Source organism: Paralichthys olivaceus, chromosome 10 (genome assembly GCF_024713975.1).
Source record: "Paralichthys olivaceus isolate ysfri-2021 chromosome 10, ASM2471397v2, whole genome shotgun sequence".
In the NCBI taxonomy this organism is placed as follows: domain Eukaryota; kingdom Metazoa; phylum Chordata; class Actinopteri; order Pleuronectiformes; family Paralichthyidae; genus Paralichthys; species Paralichthys olivaceus.
This window is the reverse complement of record NC_091102.1, coordinates 18,807,722-18,826,620: the sequence shown is the minus strand read 5'-3', so window position 1 is coordinate 18,826,620 and position 18,899 is coordinate 18,807,722. Positions and strand designations below refer to the sequence as shown.

General features: G+C 41.1%; 1 protein-coding gene across 2 annotated transcripts in view; it reads right to left on the bottom strand.

Annotated features, from left to right (window-relative positions):
* Window positions 1-804: 804 nt before the first annotated feature.
* The window catches only part of dnah7 (dynein, axonemal, heavy chain 7), a 74,015-nt gene continuing 55,920 nt past the window's right edge, over window positions 805-18,899 (bottom strand). Inside the window, exons 51-66 of one of the 2 annotated variants that reach the window (XM_069533212.1) lie at window positions 17,765-17,898; window positions 17,311-17,646; window positions 17,034-17,160; window positions 16,594-16,788; window positions 14,230-14,322; window positions 13,434-13,610; window positions 13,083-13,244; window positions 12,768-12,971; window positions 12,398-12,559; window positions 11,525-11,710; window positions 10,372-10,509; window positions 7,370-7,600; window positions 5,200-5,352; window positions 3,982-4,159; window positions 3,141-3,244; window positions 805-1,079 (exon numbers count right to left, since the gene is read on the bottom strand). In XM_069533212.1, the coding sequence (XP_069389313.1) occupies window positions 873-1,079; window positions 3,141-3,244; window positions 3,982-4,159; window positions 5,200-5,352; window positions 7,370-7,600; window positions 10,372-10,509; window positions 11,525-11,710; window positions 12,398-12,559; window positions 12,768-12,971; window positions 13,083-13,244; window positions 13,434-13,610; window positions 14,230-14,322; window positions 16,594-16,788; window positions 17,034-17,160; window positions 17,311-17,646; window positions 17,765-17,898 (2,787 nt within the window). In that variant the 3' untranslated portion in view covers window positions 805-872. The remainder of the gene's footprint in view (window positions 1,080-3,140; window positions 3,245-3,981; window positions 4,160-5,199; window positions 5,353-7,369; window positions 7,601-10,371; window positions 10,510-11,524; window positions 11,711-12,397; window positions 12,560-12,767; window positions 12,972-13,082; window positions 13,245-13,433; window positions 13,611-14,229; window positions 14,323-16,593; window positions 16,789-17,033; window positions 17,161-17,310; window positions 17,647-17,764; window positions 17,899-18,899) is intronic. The other variant, XM_020089706.2, reaches the window with a different exon arrangement.

The window sequence follows — 18,899 nt, the reverse complement described above, 5'->3', positions numbered from 1 at the left end:
GAATAGGCAATAATCTCAAAGAACTGTGAGGATTCAGACCTCAGGCCCACGATGTAAACCTGAACATGTCTTAATCCCATTATAATTTCCTATGGGAGTTTTCACAGCGTTTTACCAACTGCTTGACGACACAAGTCCTGGGTGTAAAGAAGATGGAAAGATAATACCTACCTTACATTGGACTACTTCAGGTTGGGGTTTCAAAAATCTGGCCATCTGACGCACTAGACGTAATGTTGATGTCATAATCACACTGCTCTGTAACATGTAGACTGGAATATGAATTAGCATCCCTTAGACCCATCAGGATTAACATCATTCAGAATAAGGTCTATCTTCTGAACATTGATGTGAAGGACATGAGTTCCCTGAAAGTCTCCTTTAACATATTTAGGGTGTGACTCTGAAACACTGTCCACTTTTGCAACAGGTTACAGACTTGGTTTTAAATGAAGAGGAACCTGAAGTAAAAAACATGTCAGTTTGTGCTTTTCACTCATTAAAATATTTCCATCGTGTCCGCTACTTAAAACAGTCCTGTCTGTTCCTACTGTGGCCTGTGGTGGCGCTGTTCTCAAATCACATACATGAAAGTACACAGTAATGGTTTACCAGTCAAAATGTATGTGACATTTATTAGTAGCACCACTCTTGAAAGCCACTGAGTATAGTACTATACATGTAATATTCCTACAAAGTACTTCATTACAAAGTACTGGCAGTACGGAGCCGATGGTTACCTAATGATTACGACCTGCCACTGTTGTGTTCATGCAGATGTCTAAACAGACAGGAGAGCCTGTGTGTTATTTCCATTCTTTTATTTAAAACTACAGAATAAGTAGTGAGCATGAAGCGTGACACCAATGACACTAGGAGCTGAGCTGGCAGAGCAGCGCCACCCCTCGTCTGATCCAGTGCTCGGCTGGCACGCTGGAGTTGAGCGTCATGGAGATGACATAGTTGGTGGAGTGGCCAGTGGTGGACAGCGTGCCGCGCCGCTCGCTGGTCTTGTAGACGGGCACAACGTAACACATCCTCTGGGGGATGTCCTGCCGCTTAATGGGCTTCAACCACATCTGACAGAGAGGGAGAGAGAGAGGCCATGTTCACGTACTCAATAAGTCACTTTTTGGCTTCATTTTCTGGACAGTGGGAGGAAGTGGAGATGTGTCGTCCATCATTACTTGCAGTCACTGGTCAGGACAGGAAGCTGAACACAGCAACACAGAGGGAACTAACCCGCATCTCAATGTGTTTTCCAGACATTAACTTACAAATTGTAACTGTGGGGACATAAACTTCTAAAACAATAGATTCCCTTTGGACTATTAACAAGTCTTAGTTTGTGCAAAAGGCATAAACTGGGCCACTCAAAAAACATCTTACAAAAAACCCCGCAACAACAAACAAAAAACTGTTTGTTGATTTGCAGCCAGAAAAGTCCTCTTCTCGTTCCATAACAGGCGTCTCTATGAGGATTTGCATTTCAAAGCCAGCCTCGGCAGCCACTGTTGTGTTTTCCCCGACAATAATAAACACATTTTTAATTAAGTTCCGGTCGTGTCAAAAACTGATTCTGTTAATAACTTGCCCTGAAATGTTTGAATATTAAAAAAGTCAGGCTTGTGCATTATTCATCATCATTTGAATGTAAAGTGAAGAGGAGAGAACAGGGTGAGAAAGAAGAAAAAAGAGGAAAACATTATCCTCTCTTCACCTCTGGCACCGTGTCTCCATCAGTCTGTCAGTCTATTTTTATAAACCATGTCAAGCTCTGTTAATTAATATGAGGATGAGAGACGGAGCCAGGCGTCCAACAGGCAGAGTGTCCAAGTGCTGATGCTGCTGATGAGCTCAGAGGACGAGGAGTAGTGAGCATCGTCCTGAGTGGAGCTGTTGTTGTTCACTTTGTCATCAGAGACTCATTTGTCTCTGATTAGTAAAATAAACAGCCGTGTGGTCGCAGATTAAAAACTGGAATCAGTGGAAGAGATTCACAGGAGCAGAATACATGTTATGCAATAAATGAGTTGGACTGTGTGTCTGCGGTGGTTTCCACCAAACACAACCAGTTATCTGTCAGTGAGGTTTATTAGCTGCCCACACCGATGTGCCAAATCCTCACATGTAAAGTGTGATCCCACACATTTCTCTCTGCACTTTTGATCTTTTAGTTCAAAACAAATAAAACTGTGCAAGTTCCACAAATGATCAAAACACGAGAAAGAATCTGAGAATCAATATCTGATACACAAGCAAATGTGGGATTTTGTTTTCAAATATCAAATGTATATTAAATATAGTTTTGTGGACATTACAGATGTTTCAGTTTGACATGACAAGTTAAAGTGAAGGGACTTCAGTCTGATTATCAGGCTACTTCCATGAATTATTATATGATGCTTATTCAGTTTTACTTTCCACTAGTTTGTTATATAGCTAAATACTACAAAACGTAGTACTATTTAACGTGGTGGAAGGATTTAGTATGGATCAGGGAGGAATCCATTACATTTTTGTGTGGAGCCGATGAGGGGGCAGATTTAGGACATTCAAGTATCTTGATAATAAAAAAAATGAAGTCAAGCATAGGGGACTGATTTATGAATGAGTGTAATTTGGTCCAGATCTAAATAAAAAATTTTTGGATCTAGTAAATGTAAGTGTGATTTCATCAGGGGACTGTTGGGCATTGGGGAGGTGACATTATAGTTTTACAAAATCTGGAAAGGTAAAATGCACATGGTCTGTGGAGAGGGGAGTTTCTCTCCTCCACAGAAAACCCTGCTTCTGGTGCTCCTGGTGCTCCTGGTGCTCCTGGTGCTCCTGGGGTCAGGGGTCAGGGTTCAGGGTTAAGCTCCTGAAAAGTCCCATCAGTGTTCTGGCTAATACCACATTGTAAAATGACATCAAGATTTCCTATACTTGGAAAGCTAGAGCAGAAGCTGGCGTTTCATACAACAACAACAGAGTGGGCCAATCAGAGGAGACTGGGCTTTATCAGGGGGTCTTAAAGAGACAGTAGCTAAAAGTGTTTCAGAAAGAGGCTGAATAGAGGAGCTGCAGCAATGAACAGTGTGAGGAGAGTGATGTGTTTTCTGAACATTGGAGCAGTTAGTAGTGGGTGCGCTGCTCACCACAGGCATGGGGTCATGCAGGACTTTAGGGTGGGACTCAGCAAGAAGTTTGTTCTTTCTGTCCCAGCGTGCGCCTTCTAAGAAGAGACCATGGATGTACACACCTGTAAACAAGAGGCGGTCAGTGTTATTACTGGAGTCGACCACTACCTTCAACAAACTCTACATGACCAGCAGATGTGGAGGAGCCCTGGGAAGATACTGGCTCTTCCCACCATCATGACGCCCTTGTGACTCAAGCTGAAATGACCTTTTCATACAGCATGTGAACTCTCCTATTAATAGGGGGAGCTTTCTCTGTCAGTATCACACAGCCAAATGCACAGACACACTGTCAGATTAGTGGTTTGGCAGTACGGGCAGTGTTAGCATGATGGGGGCCCCAGCTAGGCACTGATTGAGGGTGAGACTTTGACTGAGAATCTCCCAGCTGAGCTGTAGGCACAGCGAGGGGCTGATGCAGGCTTCCATGCAGACAAGAAGCAGGGCGGCTTTAACACTTTAACTTTATACTCCTTTTATTCTCCGCCGCTCTCATTTTCAGTCAGCCTAATGTCACTTTTCATCTGTTTCTCCTCTTCCAACCACTGCTAATATGCCTTTTTTTGTTGAAACCTTGTATTCATTTCCTTCTGACATCTCAATCCCTCTCAAAGTGCTCTCTCTATCCTCTCGTATAGTCTTTTCTCTGCTGTCATTAAACTAGTGGATGGTTTGTTGAATATTTCCTTTCAGTAACTGTTTTAAAATCCTATGTTTCCTATTAAACCACCATCCTTCGTTCTCCCTATAAACACCCTTGCCCATGCTTTATCCTCCTCTCCCTCTAGTAGTATCCTACCGTCCTTTGGGGGCTGTTTGTATTGTCTGTCATCCAGGACCTCAAAGTCGAAGCCCAGCAAGTCAATAGGGACAGTGTGTTTCCTGGCATAGTTCTGCTGGCTGCCTGTGAGGAAGGCCTGGGTGAAGAAGAATCCTGATATCCAGAATGCAGCAGGCGTACCATTATCATACCAGTCCTGGACAAAACCACAGGGCAGAGACAGGAGTGCCATTTACAACCAGACCAGCCAGAACATAGTGGACACACTGGGTTTCAGATGAGAAAACTGAGCTCTGGTAAGGTTCAGGTTACATTGTTTTGTTTACAGCTTTTGCGTTTGCGTCGTAAACATAGTCTACAAAAGAAAAACAGTCCCATGAACATATGGTTGAGCAAAGTGTCAAACTTCTAAAATCAGGCTCATAAAACATCTTCATTTGGTTCCAAAACATTATTCAACTCATTATTAACATCACTGAACATGAATATGCAAGTTTTTTCTATACAATGAGGGTTTAAAACTTCAGATGACTGATTATCTAATGACTACGGCCAATGAGTGACGTTACTGTATATGTGACGAGATACAATGGGTTTCCAGTCTAGAAGCTAGGCAAAGAACATAAAGTGTGTTATATGAAACTGAGATGAAACTCATGTTTTGGTAAAACATGAGTCCCCCCCCCCCCCCACCCCACCACCCCCAGACACACACACACACACACACACAGACACACACACACACACACACACAAACTCGCTGAAGCATTTGACTCTGTGGACTCACATGATAGACCATGTGTCTGCATGTGCTTCCTGTAACTGTGAAGTAGTCTTGTGTAACTTCAAGTGTGACACAGCTTAAGGCAGGGTTACAGTCGACTAGAAAGGGCACTGTATGTGCTGAAGTAAAGTTTTTCATGTGATAGCAGCTCCTCACCTCTGGTGCCTTACAGCGAGGAATGACAAAGCTAAGCTGACCCTGCAGGCAGCGTTATGAGACCTCTCCTTTTCAAGAGGGAAAAAAAGCTAAAAATCTGTTATAAACATTTTCCTCTCGTTTCCTTCAGTCTAATCTTTTACATTTATTGTCTTTTGCATTTTCTATTAATACCATTATCGCCTCTTTTTTCGAGGTCATTAATTTGTCTCAGACAATCAGTTGTTGTGAATAACCCCAAACAACTCTTTGTTATTGCAGCATCTCGTATTGAATATTTTAGCAGGTTTAAGCACCTGTAGGAACTTCAGTCGTTCCAGGAAGTCATTGACGTAGCTTCCCAAGGGTTTGAGGCTGGGGTAGGACTTCTTCATCCACATGCCTGGAATACGACCCGTCAGGATGCTGCTGACTACTTCCTCCAGCTCTGAAGACATCACTACCAGACCCTGCACACAAACACACACACACACACAGTCCAGTCAAGGTTATTTATGTAGCACATTTCACATGACAAGCACTCCAGGCACTCACATGTGCCTCCAAATATGCGACTTAAAGTTACAGTGTGTAGAATTTAGTGAAATCTAGTGTTGAAATTGCATGTTGCAGCTGAACACCGCTCACCTCACCCTCCTCTTCTAAACATGAAAAATAACCTGTGGTAGCCTTCAGTTCTCATAAAAACTCAAAAGGTTTTAGGTTGTCCAGTCTGGACCAATGTAAAAAGGATGGCATCCCCCGTAGTCCTCTCTACAGGGGATCCCTTAATGCAAATATGAAGTATTTAAATATAAAGGGCCTTTTCTGGGGTAAAAAAACTACAATTCATACAATTTAGATGAAACTAAATAGCAAAAACATCATGAGGATTATTCTACATTAAATTTCTGTCAATAGATCCCTTTCACCTAAATCTTACACACTGGACCTTTAAACATGACATGACTATGTGAGAATAAATTAGGTAGAGCGATAATATCACAGATTTTAAAACATAAGACAAAAAGTAAATGAGTGAAAAACAAAACAGATGAAAATGATTTAAAAAATAAAAATAAAAATACCATGTAACATTTTAGCATCTAAAATTACCGCCCTGATAACCAGCCAACCAGTTCAGTTTCAGTCTACATGAGAAGTCACCATGACGTTTGACCTTTGACCCCTGATCAGTTAATCTTTGAGTGCCAACTGGTGAACTTTGAAGATATTACCTAAAGGCAGATTTGAGATATGTTCAAAAGGCCAAAGACATGTTTTGTGAGGCCACAGTGACCTTGATCTTTGATCACCCAAATCTAATCAGCTAATCCGTGAGTCCAATTTAACAATTGTATCAAGAAATTCTGTTGCGTTCTTGAGACGTCAAATTCACAAGAATAGGGTGGACAACCCCATAAACATAATGCCTCCAGCCACTGGTTGTCATCAGCGCGGAGGGATGAAAATGGAGAACGATAAAAATATAGTATAGTTATTAAAAAGGAAAGAGAGAAATATTGTTTCAGCACTAAACAAAATGGGGGTTCTCATTAACCAAGTGCTAATCAAAAGATTGGCAAATCAATAACATGGACACACATACATGTCATTTCAATAAAGCATTTAGCTCAGATCACTGCTGTTCAGAGCAGCCTCACAGAGCTGCTTGCATGGCTGCAGATAATACTGTACAGTCTTTGGTCTCAGCAAAAGGAAGTGGTTAGAATACATAATAGCACTGCAGAAATCGAGATACTGTATCTTGCAGGGTGGGCTCTGTTCTCTATGCTGCGGAGGAAAAGAACACTTTCTGAAGAGAAGGTCAAATGCAGCAATTCATGATGTGAAGATTCACATGGCTGCTTCAACCCAGTCATTCCCACAGGGTCAACAACATTTCTATAAAGCCTCCATTTCACTTTTTCTTACACAGCTCATTGCTTTTATCTTCACCAAGTGTGTTATCCAAACACAGGGTTTCTAAGACACTAACTCACAGGAGGAGGCTACTTTTCTGTACACTAGATAATGTTGACACTTTTTCCTGAGTGTTTCCTTGCTCACACTATTGAGAAATGATAGTGTTAGATTAGTGTTGTGTTGAGCGCTCACAGTATTTGATTTCTCAGGATGCATTGCCAGAGTTTCCTCTGTAATCGTTTAGTAGGTGTGCCTCCACTGATGAAAAATTGCTTTCGTAGCACAGAAATGTAAAATCAATGATGATTCATCATTTGGCCTTATTGTTTAAAACAAACATATTTAGTGTAATTACATTGCACAGGGTCATATTTTATACTAAAACTATTTTTAAACTTATTAAATAACTTGGATCACAGAGAAAGGGAGCAGGATTGTGAGGATTTAACTGTGAGCCCTTAGTCCTAATGTGTAACATGTTTCACATCACACATGTGGGCAGAAATTGTCATTAAATTTAACTCAGTGGAAAAAATGTAATACATTCCCTCCTGTCTGTACCTTAATGGCCTTCTGAATGTTGACGCAGGAGTCTCGGATGGTGCAGAGCAGGCTGTTGAAGCGGCCCATCTCCTGCACCAGCACCGTGTTCATGCTCTGATTGTAGCTGGTGGGAAAGCGCCTCATCACCGCCTGCAAGTCAAAGTCTCCAGGCAGCTTGCTTAGGATGTCAGCCGCCACATCAAAGACCATGTCATCTGAGGATTTGGCATCTCCGCTTGAAGAACGGGTCTGATCAGAGACACAGAGGACGAATGAGAAGGGGCTGTGGGGGACGTGTGGCTCAGATTGGGTTGACAGTTTATCATTTCTTTGAGAGAGAAATTATCTTTTGCTGCCTTTGACTTGTCAACTTATGCATTCCCTTTTTAGGATTATTCTGTATTTTAAACCAAAAAAGATCATAATGTTAAGAGATTCTGATTTCTGACTTTACTTTAATATTTTTTTTCATTTAATAATGCACATATTTTATGCATTATTTTATTTTTTGGTTCTTGGTTGTCCTGATGAGAATGTTTAAAGATTAAAGATTTGTACTTTTAACACAAATGACACAGGAAATCATAGTTTTATCAGATATTTATCAGTTAATAATAGTTGCTATTGCAACAAGAGACAGATTCTAGCAAGCATTGAACAAACACCTTCATCATTAAGCTCATATTAACAGCCTTGGGAGATGGAAAGCTTCATAACATCTCCCCCAATTTCCCACAAAATAACAATTCTAAAAATCACTCACTCTGAAATGTATTCTCCTGTGTGATTCCTCTGCTTTCCTCTCAGTCTAACTTGCACAATTTACCTATTTGATGCTCAGTCGGTAGCCAGCGTTAATGGATAATGATTGGCTAATGGCGTTGGGGTTACAGTAGGAGAATGACAAATAGCTGCTTCATTCCATTTGAAGCATCTCCGTGTTTATCGGTCATTGAGACGGATGAGACCGTATTAGATGCAAATAAAGTTCACACATGACTGAAGCCATTATTAATCTTGTTGAATGCGGAGGTTATGTGAATAAATGCCAGGCTCCATTGGGCTCTAATTTTAACTTGAAGTCGAGAAGTGGCGATGCCTGTGGAAATAATTTTCTATTTGTTTGTGGCAATCCAATTCTGTAGCTGTCAAAATATAGCCCGGCTGCATCCAAGGAGCTGAGAGAGACTCTGTATACACACACTCATCTGGTGTTAAATGTTGATCCCTCGCACTTGTTTAATATCAACTTTAAGTCCCACAGGAATTTAGACAATTTAAACTTTTGAGATTTTTTTGATAAGCGAGAGGCAGCCGCCTGTATCTTAAAATAAATAAATAGATACCCGGATAAATAATAAATCTCTTTTCACTTTGCAGAAAAAGCCGCACTTCTGTCATTTTCAAGTGCGCCTTGATGTGAAAATGCCTTCGATTTGATTTGCAGCAAACACTGAGTGGAACCAGGAAGCTGTAGGATATAATCCTCAACAAGCTAACATAGTCTTAACTCAACAGAGCTGAGATGTAATGATGTGGGATCACACTGAGCCGCCATAGCCACTGCGAGTCACTGTGTATCTGCAGTGTGACTTTTTGTTCTTTAAAAACTCTCTCTACAAGCAGCTGAAATATATATTTATATTTTGCTCTTTAGTTAATGCTGCATAGTATATTTTAGTGCAGTATTTAAGACCAGCAACTCTACCACCAACAGAGACTCGAGGGAGGCATGTTGAAGGTTTGCGTGTTTGTGTGAGGCTGTATTTCAGTGTCTAAGTAAATGTGTTTTAATGAATGTACTCCAGTTGATTTGTTTTGTGTGTACGCTCATGTCATGTATTTGCTGACTGAGAGTGTGATGAATGTTATCTACAATTTGAAAGTCTACCAACTGAGCAGTGACATTCCAGCTGAGCATCTGGGAAGTCGGCCAAGAGGGCCATTGGTTTGGTAAGCGACCAGGGCCGCTGGCACTGAAAATCGCTGAACTTTTTTTCCCTCATGTACCCATGCCAGGCCTCATGCCCAACATTTCTTGCCCAGTTTTACGGTCACAAACCTCTGGGTCATTTGGTTGCAAATTGTATTAATTAATTCAGTATAACATTGCTTTTATTGTTTGAGTGACATTGTGCTACATTACATGGTGGCCCTGTTTTTTCAAGTATTACAATTATTAAAATTAAACAAAGATTAAGCTATGTATTTTTTTAAGAGATAGATGGATTGACAAGACAGATTGTGCTATATCCACATCTTAACTGGTGAGTGGTTTAACTATTTGGGCTAAGTGATTCTGTTTTCATTCTGAACCAGTAACTGTATACCACCAGCACTTCCTCCCACTATCCAGAAATAGATAAAATATTGTAGCTGAAATATTCAAACGGATCCAAACGTTGTCATCGTGCATATTTGGAGCCAGAGTCTGCAAAGCTGGCGTGGCAAGGAACCACAGATGCATGTGCACAACCAAACAGGAGTCAGTCATGACATTTCACCCCATTTCTATAGCATCAAATTACTAATTTAAACAGAACTTAATGGGAAATTTGACATTTGAACGATCATCAGTGTTTAAATTACCTAAAATGAAAGAAACAATATTTGAGAAAAAATAATTTCAGGTGAGTTTTGACAATGGTTTTGAAATTGGTCCATGTGCCATCAACTGACATGGAGGCTGGGTGTATGACCTATTCCGTAGTCAGCCACTAGGTGACGATCAAGACGCTTTAGGTTGACCTTTACAGAGCTTTCATGTCGTCCATCTTTGTGTAAAGTCTTTTTTCTGAACCACCAGAGATGTTATTTAAAACAAATTAAGTAGTTTGAGATATTTTGCATGGCTCATTGGCTTTCATCAAGCATGAATATTCCTCAATCAGCCCGAACATTACAATCAGTTGTTTGGATGTTGCAACTGACTGGTGTATGTATGTGTTATTGCACTTGTTTACACATGCTTCTTAGTTACTGACTTGCAGCTGATCAATACAATCCCTGGGTGGATTTACCTGTGTGAGCAGGATGCTGTCAAACAGCAGTTGTGTCTCAGCCTGATCCTTGGTGATATCTGCATTGGCGTTCATGCCAAAAACCTCCGGTGACGGGTTGAGTGGCAATGACTTGGTATATTCTATGTAGCTGTTGTACTGCAACAGATATGCAGGTAAAACACAGGGAAAGGAGAGGAGTGAAGTAAGAGGATAATTTTAACGCAACATCACAAAACATCTCCAGTAATAACACTCTGAAAAAGTTGGCTCCTTAGACTGCTGACATTTATGATAATGACTATGTAAATGTGACTTCATGAATAAAAGATGTGGTTGGAGGGGGGTGAAGCGCTTGAGAACAAAATGCCAAATAGTGGAGCGCGTCATAGATTGCACTTGTGTTAACAAATATATCAACCTTCACTGATCGTGGCTGCCTGCTGTGCCTTGTTACACACATTTTATCTCCTAATGACTTTTTAAAGGCAGCTCAACAACTTCGCTAAGCAACTGTGAGTCCTGTAATGGGCTTGGTTTAAAACAAACACATTTAAGTGAGTAAAACTTTTCTTGAGTTTTTAAGGCAGTGATATTCCAGGCTCTACAATGCTGTAGAAAATTATTCCCAGAACGGTCGAAGTATCTTGAATACAACAAAAACATTTTTACTGACGCAAAGCACAGCTCTTAGACATCAGCTCCCAGCGTATGTTGTCTTCTCTATAAGCTAATAAATACTTGATTAGGCTCACGAGGAGCGGAGCCACTTTCATCTTGTTTACAAAGGAATATATATTCTGTCAAGGTTATCCTCATACATGCGCACGATCATTGACAATAAAAAAATACCCTACAATTTTGTAGATGATCAAAGTAAAAAAAGAGCATGTTGTGGTGCATCTTCAGCCTAAATATAGCTGAGTTAGTGAGTGAGGAGTCAGTCTAGTGACGTGCCTTGTCTTTTACCTTGTCTTTTTTTCCGACTCTGTTTGATACACTTTGCAAAGTTTCCCAGGTAACAAATAGCTTTACCTAATCTTTCTAAAATCATGTGGGCATTTATGTGGTTACAGCCAAATCTAAGCTAAAGCTATGATCTATACAGAACCCTTCTTGAAGACTAGTGTTTGCCACGATTTACAGTAGTTTTCTTGGATTTTCTTTTTCTTACATCTCCCTCTGCCGGTGCATAGTAGAGCCCACTGGGATCAAACTTATAGTCAGGGTCCTCGATGATCTTTGAAGTGTAGAAGATCGACAGGATTGTGCGTAGTGTTCGTCTGTCCCAGTCATCGGTCACACGCCCGCCATAGTTACATTCGCCGGTCATGTAGCGGAGGGCTTCAAATGGCACTTCCTGCAGGTAAGAAGAAATTAGGCATATACTGATGTATGTACAACTGTACATTTTCTCTGTAAGTTCAGTTCTAACTAGTTATTTGATGCAATACAAACAACATGATCTACAGTTGAGGCCTTGTCTCATGGCTGAGTGCATGTATCGGTGGGATCTTGCTACCACAACTCCATCCCCCAAACCCTACCTTACAGTTTCCAAATGCACAACATGCCAATGTTGGTATTTGGGATATTTTAGCTCTAGGAGATGAGCACTAGCAAGTACAGGGTGTCCTTGTTGTGTACATGATTCATTGTGCTGAGTACATTCATTTGCAACAGGAAACCTGGTATAAAAATTCACTTCCAGACCTGGACTTGTATGTAAACTATAATAATAAAAGGTGGAAGGGTAGGGTGGCCACTGGGGCATTTTTGCTGGAGGATTTCACTTACAGAGAAACTTGGTTTCCAGATGAAAATGTCACATTTTCGAAAAAAGCCTCAGTAGTTAATATCCGACATTTGTTCTCTGCTACAGATGAGGAACTGAGAATTTTCTCTTCGCAGAAAAATGTCAAGGGGGCTTTTGAATATTGGAAAATCTTGTCCCTCACTTAAAGTTTCTTTATATTCACATAATAGAGATTGTACTGCATGTTATTATAGAAATATAAGAATCATCCATGAAAAGAAGAACTACAACCTGGTACTGTTCCAGGAACATATGCAGCTGCTGTACTGAGATCCGGAGGTCGGTCTCATTGAACTCGTATGGAATGTTCCAGCCCAAAGGTCCAAACTTCCTTCTCTCCTGGGTCAGGGCGTGGAAGAAACACAGGCCATACAGTAGCTTCTTGAACACAGCCTGTGAGGTGGATATACACAAGTGGAAGGCATTGTCTACATAAACAGTGGTGGTTTATTTCATATTGGACCAGCTAAAACAACTGCCCTTTGAAATGCACAGCAGGGGTGGTAACACACACAAAGGAGCCTGACCACCCGCTGATGTAAGCACGAAAGATGTGCACAGCAAGCCACCTAGACACACACAGACATGTACACACACTGACCGGTTTGCTGGAGCTGCCAAAAAACTCTGGGTCGGAGATGGGATCCATTAAGAATGAGCGTGCAATGTTGGAGCGGAGGCCCTTCGGAGCCTCATTGGTCATCTTCACCCCGTTCTGAAGCACAGCCACAGGGAAGGTGGGAGATGGGTAACTAGTCAGCCACAGCCTAAAGTCTGGGTGGGTGGTGTCTGGGTTCAGCGCCTGCTTACATCCAAGAAGAACAAGTCAGTAAATAAACATCCCGGAAGAAACTGATAAGCACTTTCCCCCTCTGGATATATAGCCTGTGTATAGAAAGATTGTGCGAGTTCTGACCTCACAGACTCTCTCCAATGTGGACATCCACGACGTGGCCAAGTGGCAGTTCTGCAGAACCACCCAGGTGCCCTCTGTAATCCCTGTCTCAATCATACGCATAGCAATAGGGCCCTGGCCTTGGCCCAGAGAGAGGGAGGTCAGCTTGTTACCAGTAAAGCCCTGAGGGAACACAACAGTCGTAAACGCACACTTACGTAGCTGCATTTTGCACTGTAAGGAGCCAAAATACTCTTCGGTGCTTTTAAGACCCGTGTAGGGGCCAGGGAAATTTTGAAGATTGTATTTCAATTTTCAGTTTGTACACACAGAAGACTTCAAAGCTGCGGAATATCCCACATGTCTCTGTACCTTTTCATCACCAAACTTGAGCAATGCAGCCATGGGGTCTGAGCCGGGGGAGAGGATGAAGATGAGAGGGGCAGAGCAGTGGCTATCAACAAAGGCATTGCTCAGATTGAAGGGTGGCGCTTCAATAAAAGGACGACCCAGACTGTCGGAAACAAACTCCTGCACCATGGGAATAATCTGGAGAGGAAATTAATGGACTCTGTTTAGCGCGTATGCAATATTAACTATTCCTTATTACCTGAAACAAGGTTATAGTGATTGGACAACTACTGTGACAGTGGATCTTGTTAATACAGCATAAATTAAATTCTTGACCTATGTCAAGTGCAACAGATATTACTTACACATTCCCATAATCGAGAATATGGTGAAGTAGCCTAGTAAAGAATAACCCTTAAAACAACATGTAAATTACAAACAGAGACAGTAAGAAACCATAGTCTTTCACTTAGCCAAGCCGAGTGTACTGAGATACATTCTGACCGGAGTGTAGGCAGTTATCGGTTTCATGTTGATCTTGTTCGTAGTTTTATTTCAGCATGAAAAAAATGCAATGGAAGTAGCATCAACATAATTAAGACCTACCGAAATGTATTTAAGACTTAGTATATTACATTTTACTGTATTTAAGACTTTTTAAGGTATAAAATTCAGATTTTTTGATTTTACACTTTGACTTCTTCAGACCCTGACACAGAAACCCTGTTGGAGGAATGTTAACATCTTAATAATGGAGATTTTGCATCCAGTGAAGGTCCTACAATCTTTTGAAAAAAACTAAAACACATGAACTGACCTTGTCTGGTCTGAGACAACGAATCACCAGCATCTTCTGAAACTGGCTCAGCTTCTCCTGCCACTCCTCAGGGAAGGGAGTCTGATGGGGATTCTGCAAACAAGTGTAGTGCAACCCAGAATGAAATTATTCTGAACATAAAGAGGAATTACTTCATCCTTAGCCTGGCTCAAATTTAAATGACCTTTGCTGGGAAAGGAATCCACTGCAAATATCTTATCACCCACCTTAATCTATTGCAGTAAAAACATACACAAACATAAACTCTTTTAAAATCCTCAATTGACTGGATAGTGGGAGTGGGAATAGAGAATTCAGAAATTTTAAATCATCAGTTAAGGAAGCATCATAATACCTTTCCGAGCAAAATGCAGGTAAATATATAAGTGTGTATAAAAAGGACAGAACTGAAGAAAAGGAGAAACAAAGAAAAACAAAGGGGACTAGGTCAGTGCAATATGTTTGATTAATTTGTTGGACGAGTGCACCGGAAGAAGTGAGCAATGGAAGCAGGAAGTTTTGGAATAATTTCCTCCAGGCTGTTTGTTGAGAGACTTCTGGCTATGTGCACTGGCAGGTGCTTTGAGACGGCAACACCTATTTAGAATCTCCTGGGGATTCTCTGTGTGTATGTGGGTGTGTTAGCATGTGTGTGTGTGTGTGTGTGTGTGTGTGTGTGTTGGAGTGTCTGTGTGCTTGATTGAACAGCTGTTGTTACATCAAGATTAAATAAATGTGAATTCTACAACTGGAACAAACTAGATTTAATTAGATAGAAGTGTTATGGCTGATTCTGTTGATTATAAATCAAAGATGGTGAGTGCGTTCGTGTGCGTGTGTTTTGTGTGCGTGTGACAGCAAAGCAACAAGCGTGTGTGCACCACACGTTGATTAAACAGCTGTTCTTGCATCTAGATTGCATAGATGTGACTAACACAACAGAACAGTAGAGATTTAATTAGACCAAACTTAATTTCTGATTCTACATAGTTCAGAGATGGACAGAGCGCGTATGTGCATCATCTGTACCTGAAAGGAAAAGAATGTTCCTCTCCCATTTTCTTTCTTCCCTATCTGTTTGTTTAACACACTTTAAATAAACTGTTATTACACATGAAAGAAGCTGAAATTTCAGAAACAACTTTGTGGAATCTACACCCCTGAAGAAGCAAATAATTACAAGATATTATAAAAAATAATATTAGTAAATAAGTTATGATACTAAGACAATCAAAATAGTCACACAACAATAAAACTCCCATGAATGGACGAATATTAAACCTGTTTGGGGTATTAATAATTAAAAATAATTTAATACTTAATAACCCCAACACATCCAACATGGAGGTAGAAGTAGCCGGTGCTCATGGTGTAGTTGTTAAGAACAAGAGGTAATTCTCCATGACGTCACCCATTGGTTTATGGGTGACGCTAATCTGAATTGAGTTGGGCTCTTTCGTGCAGCGCTATCTTGTTTTTTATTTTATACATCTACAAAATGACCATCATGCTGTGTTGAACAAAACTAGTGATTAAGAACATTAACTCCTTAGGGATTTTTTACTGATGTAGTGAGAAGTGAGTGAGTCATTCTCTCATAGACTTCTACAGAAACAGACTTTTCTATTGGAGCCACTCTCCACTTAATCGAGTTGGTCAGGGAACGTGTGAAGGCTTCATGTGTGCTGTAGGTGAGGTTGGCCTGAGGTTCATGTGCAAAATCCACTGAGGAAGGTTGAACTATTCACTCTGTCCTTGTTTCCCTTCTCCTCCCACTCCAAACCTTGCACTGCTTTTGCTGAGGTTTGCCTCAGTGTCTTTCCCTCCATCATACTTAACTTCCTCTTAAATCCAGGCCACAGAGGCCTTCTCTTCCACATACAATAGAAATTTGATTTTTGTAGGTTTTGTCTGCAAAGCAGTTCTGACTCTATGCAAGACCAGTGTTGATGAAATCTGAATCTTTAAAATATATTTTAGAGACTTTGGTCTTGTGGATCTCCCAGAAGTCAAATGTTCTTGTCAGGGCTAAATGTGACCTAGTTTCAACACTGCTAACCTTGCCAGTTATGTTAATATATAGACTAACTACAATTGCATTCTTGGAGGATTTACACGTTTTCCTCTCCAGCTAGTTCTCTTGGGCATATTGATTTAACGGTGCCTTTCTGTACCTGCTGATTTCAAAAATGCGGCCATTAACCTTGCTTGTCTGGTGTCTTAGCAGGTATTCAACCTCATGAATCTCAAAGGAAAGAAAGCAACTAATGTTTCCCAATTTGCCTTTTCCCAAAACAACAATTTACACAACACCAACAGACAGAGTCCAACCTAAACCAACCAATCGGCTGCAGTGAAACTTACTTGGCTGTCGTACACCTTCTTCCACTCATTCCTGAGGCGAGCCATGTCGTGCCGCAGACCTTTAAAACGCTCCATTTCATCCAGGCGGCAAATTTCATCCCAAGACTTCTTGGGGAGCCAGGTGCAGGGATTCGAATGGGGGTTGTCAAGGCCCACACCACCTGTCAGAAGGAAGCGCCACTCCCCCTCATCCACCTACAACATAAATTACTGTGATGAAGCTATTCAAACAGTTCCCACAGCAGAGCATTCACTGCTCTTTGTGGTGAAGTGACTAAAAAGTTTAATCAAAGGAAATTTAAAAAAATACAGAAAATCAAAAGCGACAAAAGAAACCGTCTTTTTGACTCACTAATCACTTACAAACCAACCAAACAGTACTAGTATTTGTATTTTTAAATGAAATAATGTGAGAGTAATGAGAGTGTGTACATTCCTACCAGGTTATTGTGCATGAGCAGATTGACACTCAGGCAGAAGGAAAAGAGCAGCTTATCCTTCTCAAATAATGAGCGGCACACGTTGACATATAGTGTGTAGGTAAAGTGGTCTCTCAGGATCTGTAGTCTGGAGGAGGTACATATGCCAACATTTTAATCAACTTGTTCCAAACCATCCACACATCCGCAATTATTACTAGTATTACATTCACATTTCTCTGTGGCTCTAAAACTGGTCGGAACTATTTGAGTATTTGCATTTGTCAGCCCCACTCACCTCTTCTCCAAGTCGTCACTCTTGTCTGAGCTGTCGATGGAGCTGATGAAGAGGTTAATAAACCAGGTGAGGGAGTATTGGTACATGGGCTCAATGTTAGCCAGGTCAGCAATGGAGAAGAACAAGATGGCCGAATGCACGGCAATCGGTGTGTAGCCCATGCGGGTCTCATCAATCTTCTGCTCAGTCACCTCGGCCACGGCCTGCTTTTCTGTGATTTCATTGGCCAGCAGCTTGGAGCAGGAGAGGATCTTGACAGCTGTCTCGTCCTCCAGAATGTTGCCCTCTGAAGAGGAGAGCACCTCTAAAATTTTGTCCTCAATCTCCTTCAATTGTCTGCAAAAAAAAAATAAAATACAGGACAAGTTCAACAAGTCTGCAGTTTGCACTTTGAGGAAGGTGACATCTTATTTTATTAGGTCTGGTGCGTAAAGAGGAATTCTTTTTGCTGTACCTTTTGTTCTCTGCTCCCTGCAAGATGAGAGCCTGTTTCTCTTCCTCCAGATCGGGCCTCTCCCGAGCCACCACGATGCCCAGCAGCTGGTCCTGGATTCCTTCTGGGGTGATCATGAAGTTTAGAAGAGTCACCTGCAGCACAGAAGAAGATATGATGCATAAATAAAGAATTAACAGGAAAGGAGATTTTACGTGAGGTACTTTATGGCTCCAGTGCGGTTCCCCCCACTAACCTCACACCTAATCAATTCTAAAAACTACTCCAGTCTCAGCAATGTACAGACTTCTCTGTGAAAAGGTGTCACAGTCTTTTACCACAGCCTTAGTCATCCTCCTTCGGACTTACCCAGAGGTTAAAAGCCTATATCTGCTATCTACTCTTTGCCCTAATAAACAGGTGCACTTTCTCTGGGGCCTAATTCCATTTCTATTGATGCTGCGGACACACTCAGCAAAGACTTAGAGCCCATATAAATCTCCCGTTTGTCCTTTTCACACATACACCCTCCGTTTTTGCTTTCTTTTGTCCCTTGAGCTCCATAAGCGCTGGTTTCCTTGATGCTTGCCTCTTACAAAAGACTTAAGCAAAAAGGGAAAAAAGGATTGAGCTAGTTGTGAAAAATGAGTTGAATCTATCTAATAGTCACCCATAAAGACCAGATAGATGCTTGAAATGTGATCTTTGGTAATGCTTTCCAACCCCATGCCTCTCTGTAATGCAATTTCCTTTAATACTCCTTTTCTTGGAATACTTTCTTGGGAGACTCCACCGAGGAGGCGGTATAAGTGAATAATGATTCACCGTGTTGCTGGGGTAAAAATGTGCTGTCATTTGAGCAGTGTGATTCAATAATAAAGACCCAACAAGAATCACTCATCTACTAATAGTAAAAAAGAGAAGGTTTGTTATAGATGAATTGACTTGTTCTTCATTATCAGAAACAACTTGCTGAGTTTAAATTTAAAATCAAGACAACACAAACCAAACCTTGAATAATACGTTAAACTCTCCTTCACCCTCAGGTTGAGACGAGCTCCGCACGGCATTCACACTTTAATAATAATGTCATGCTAGAAAATGTAGTTCTATCGTTAGTCACCCACTTTGGATAGAATAAGCAAACTAGACTGCC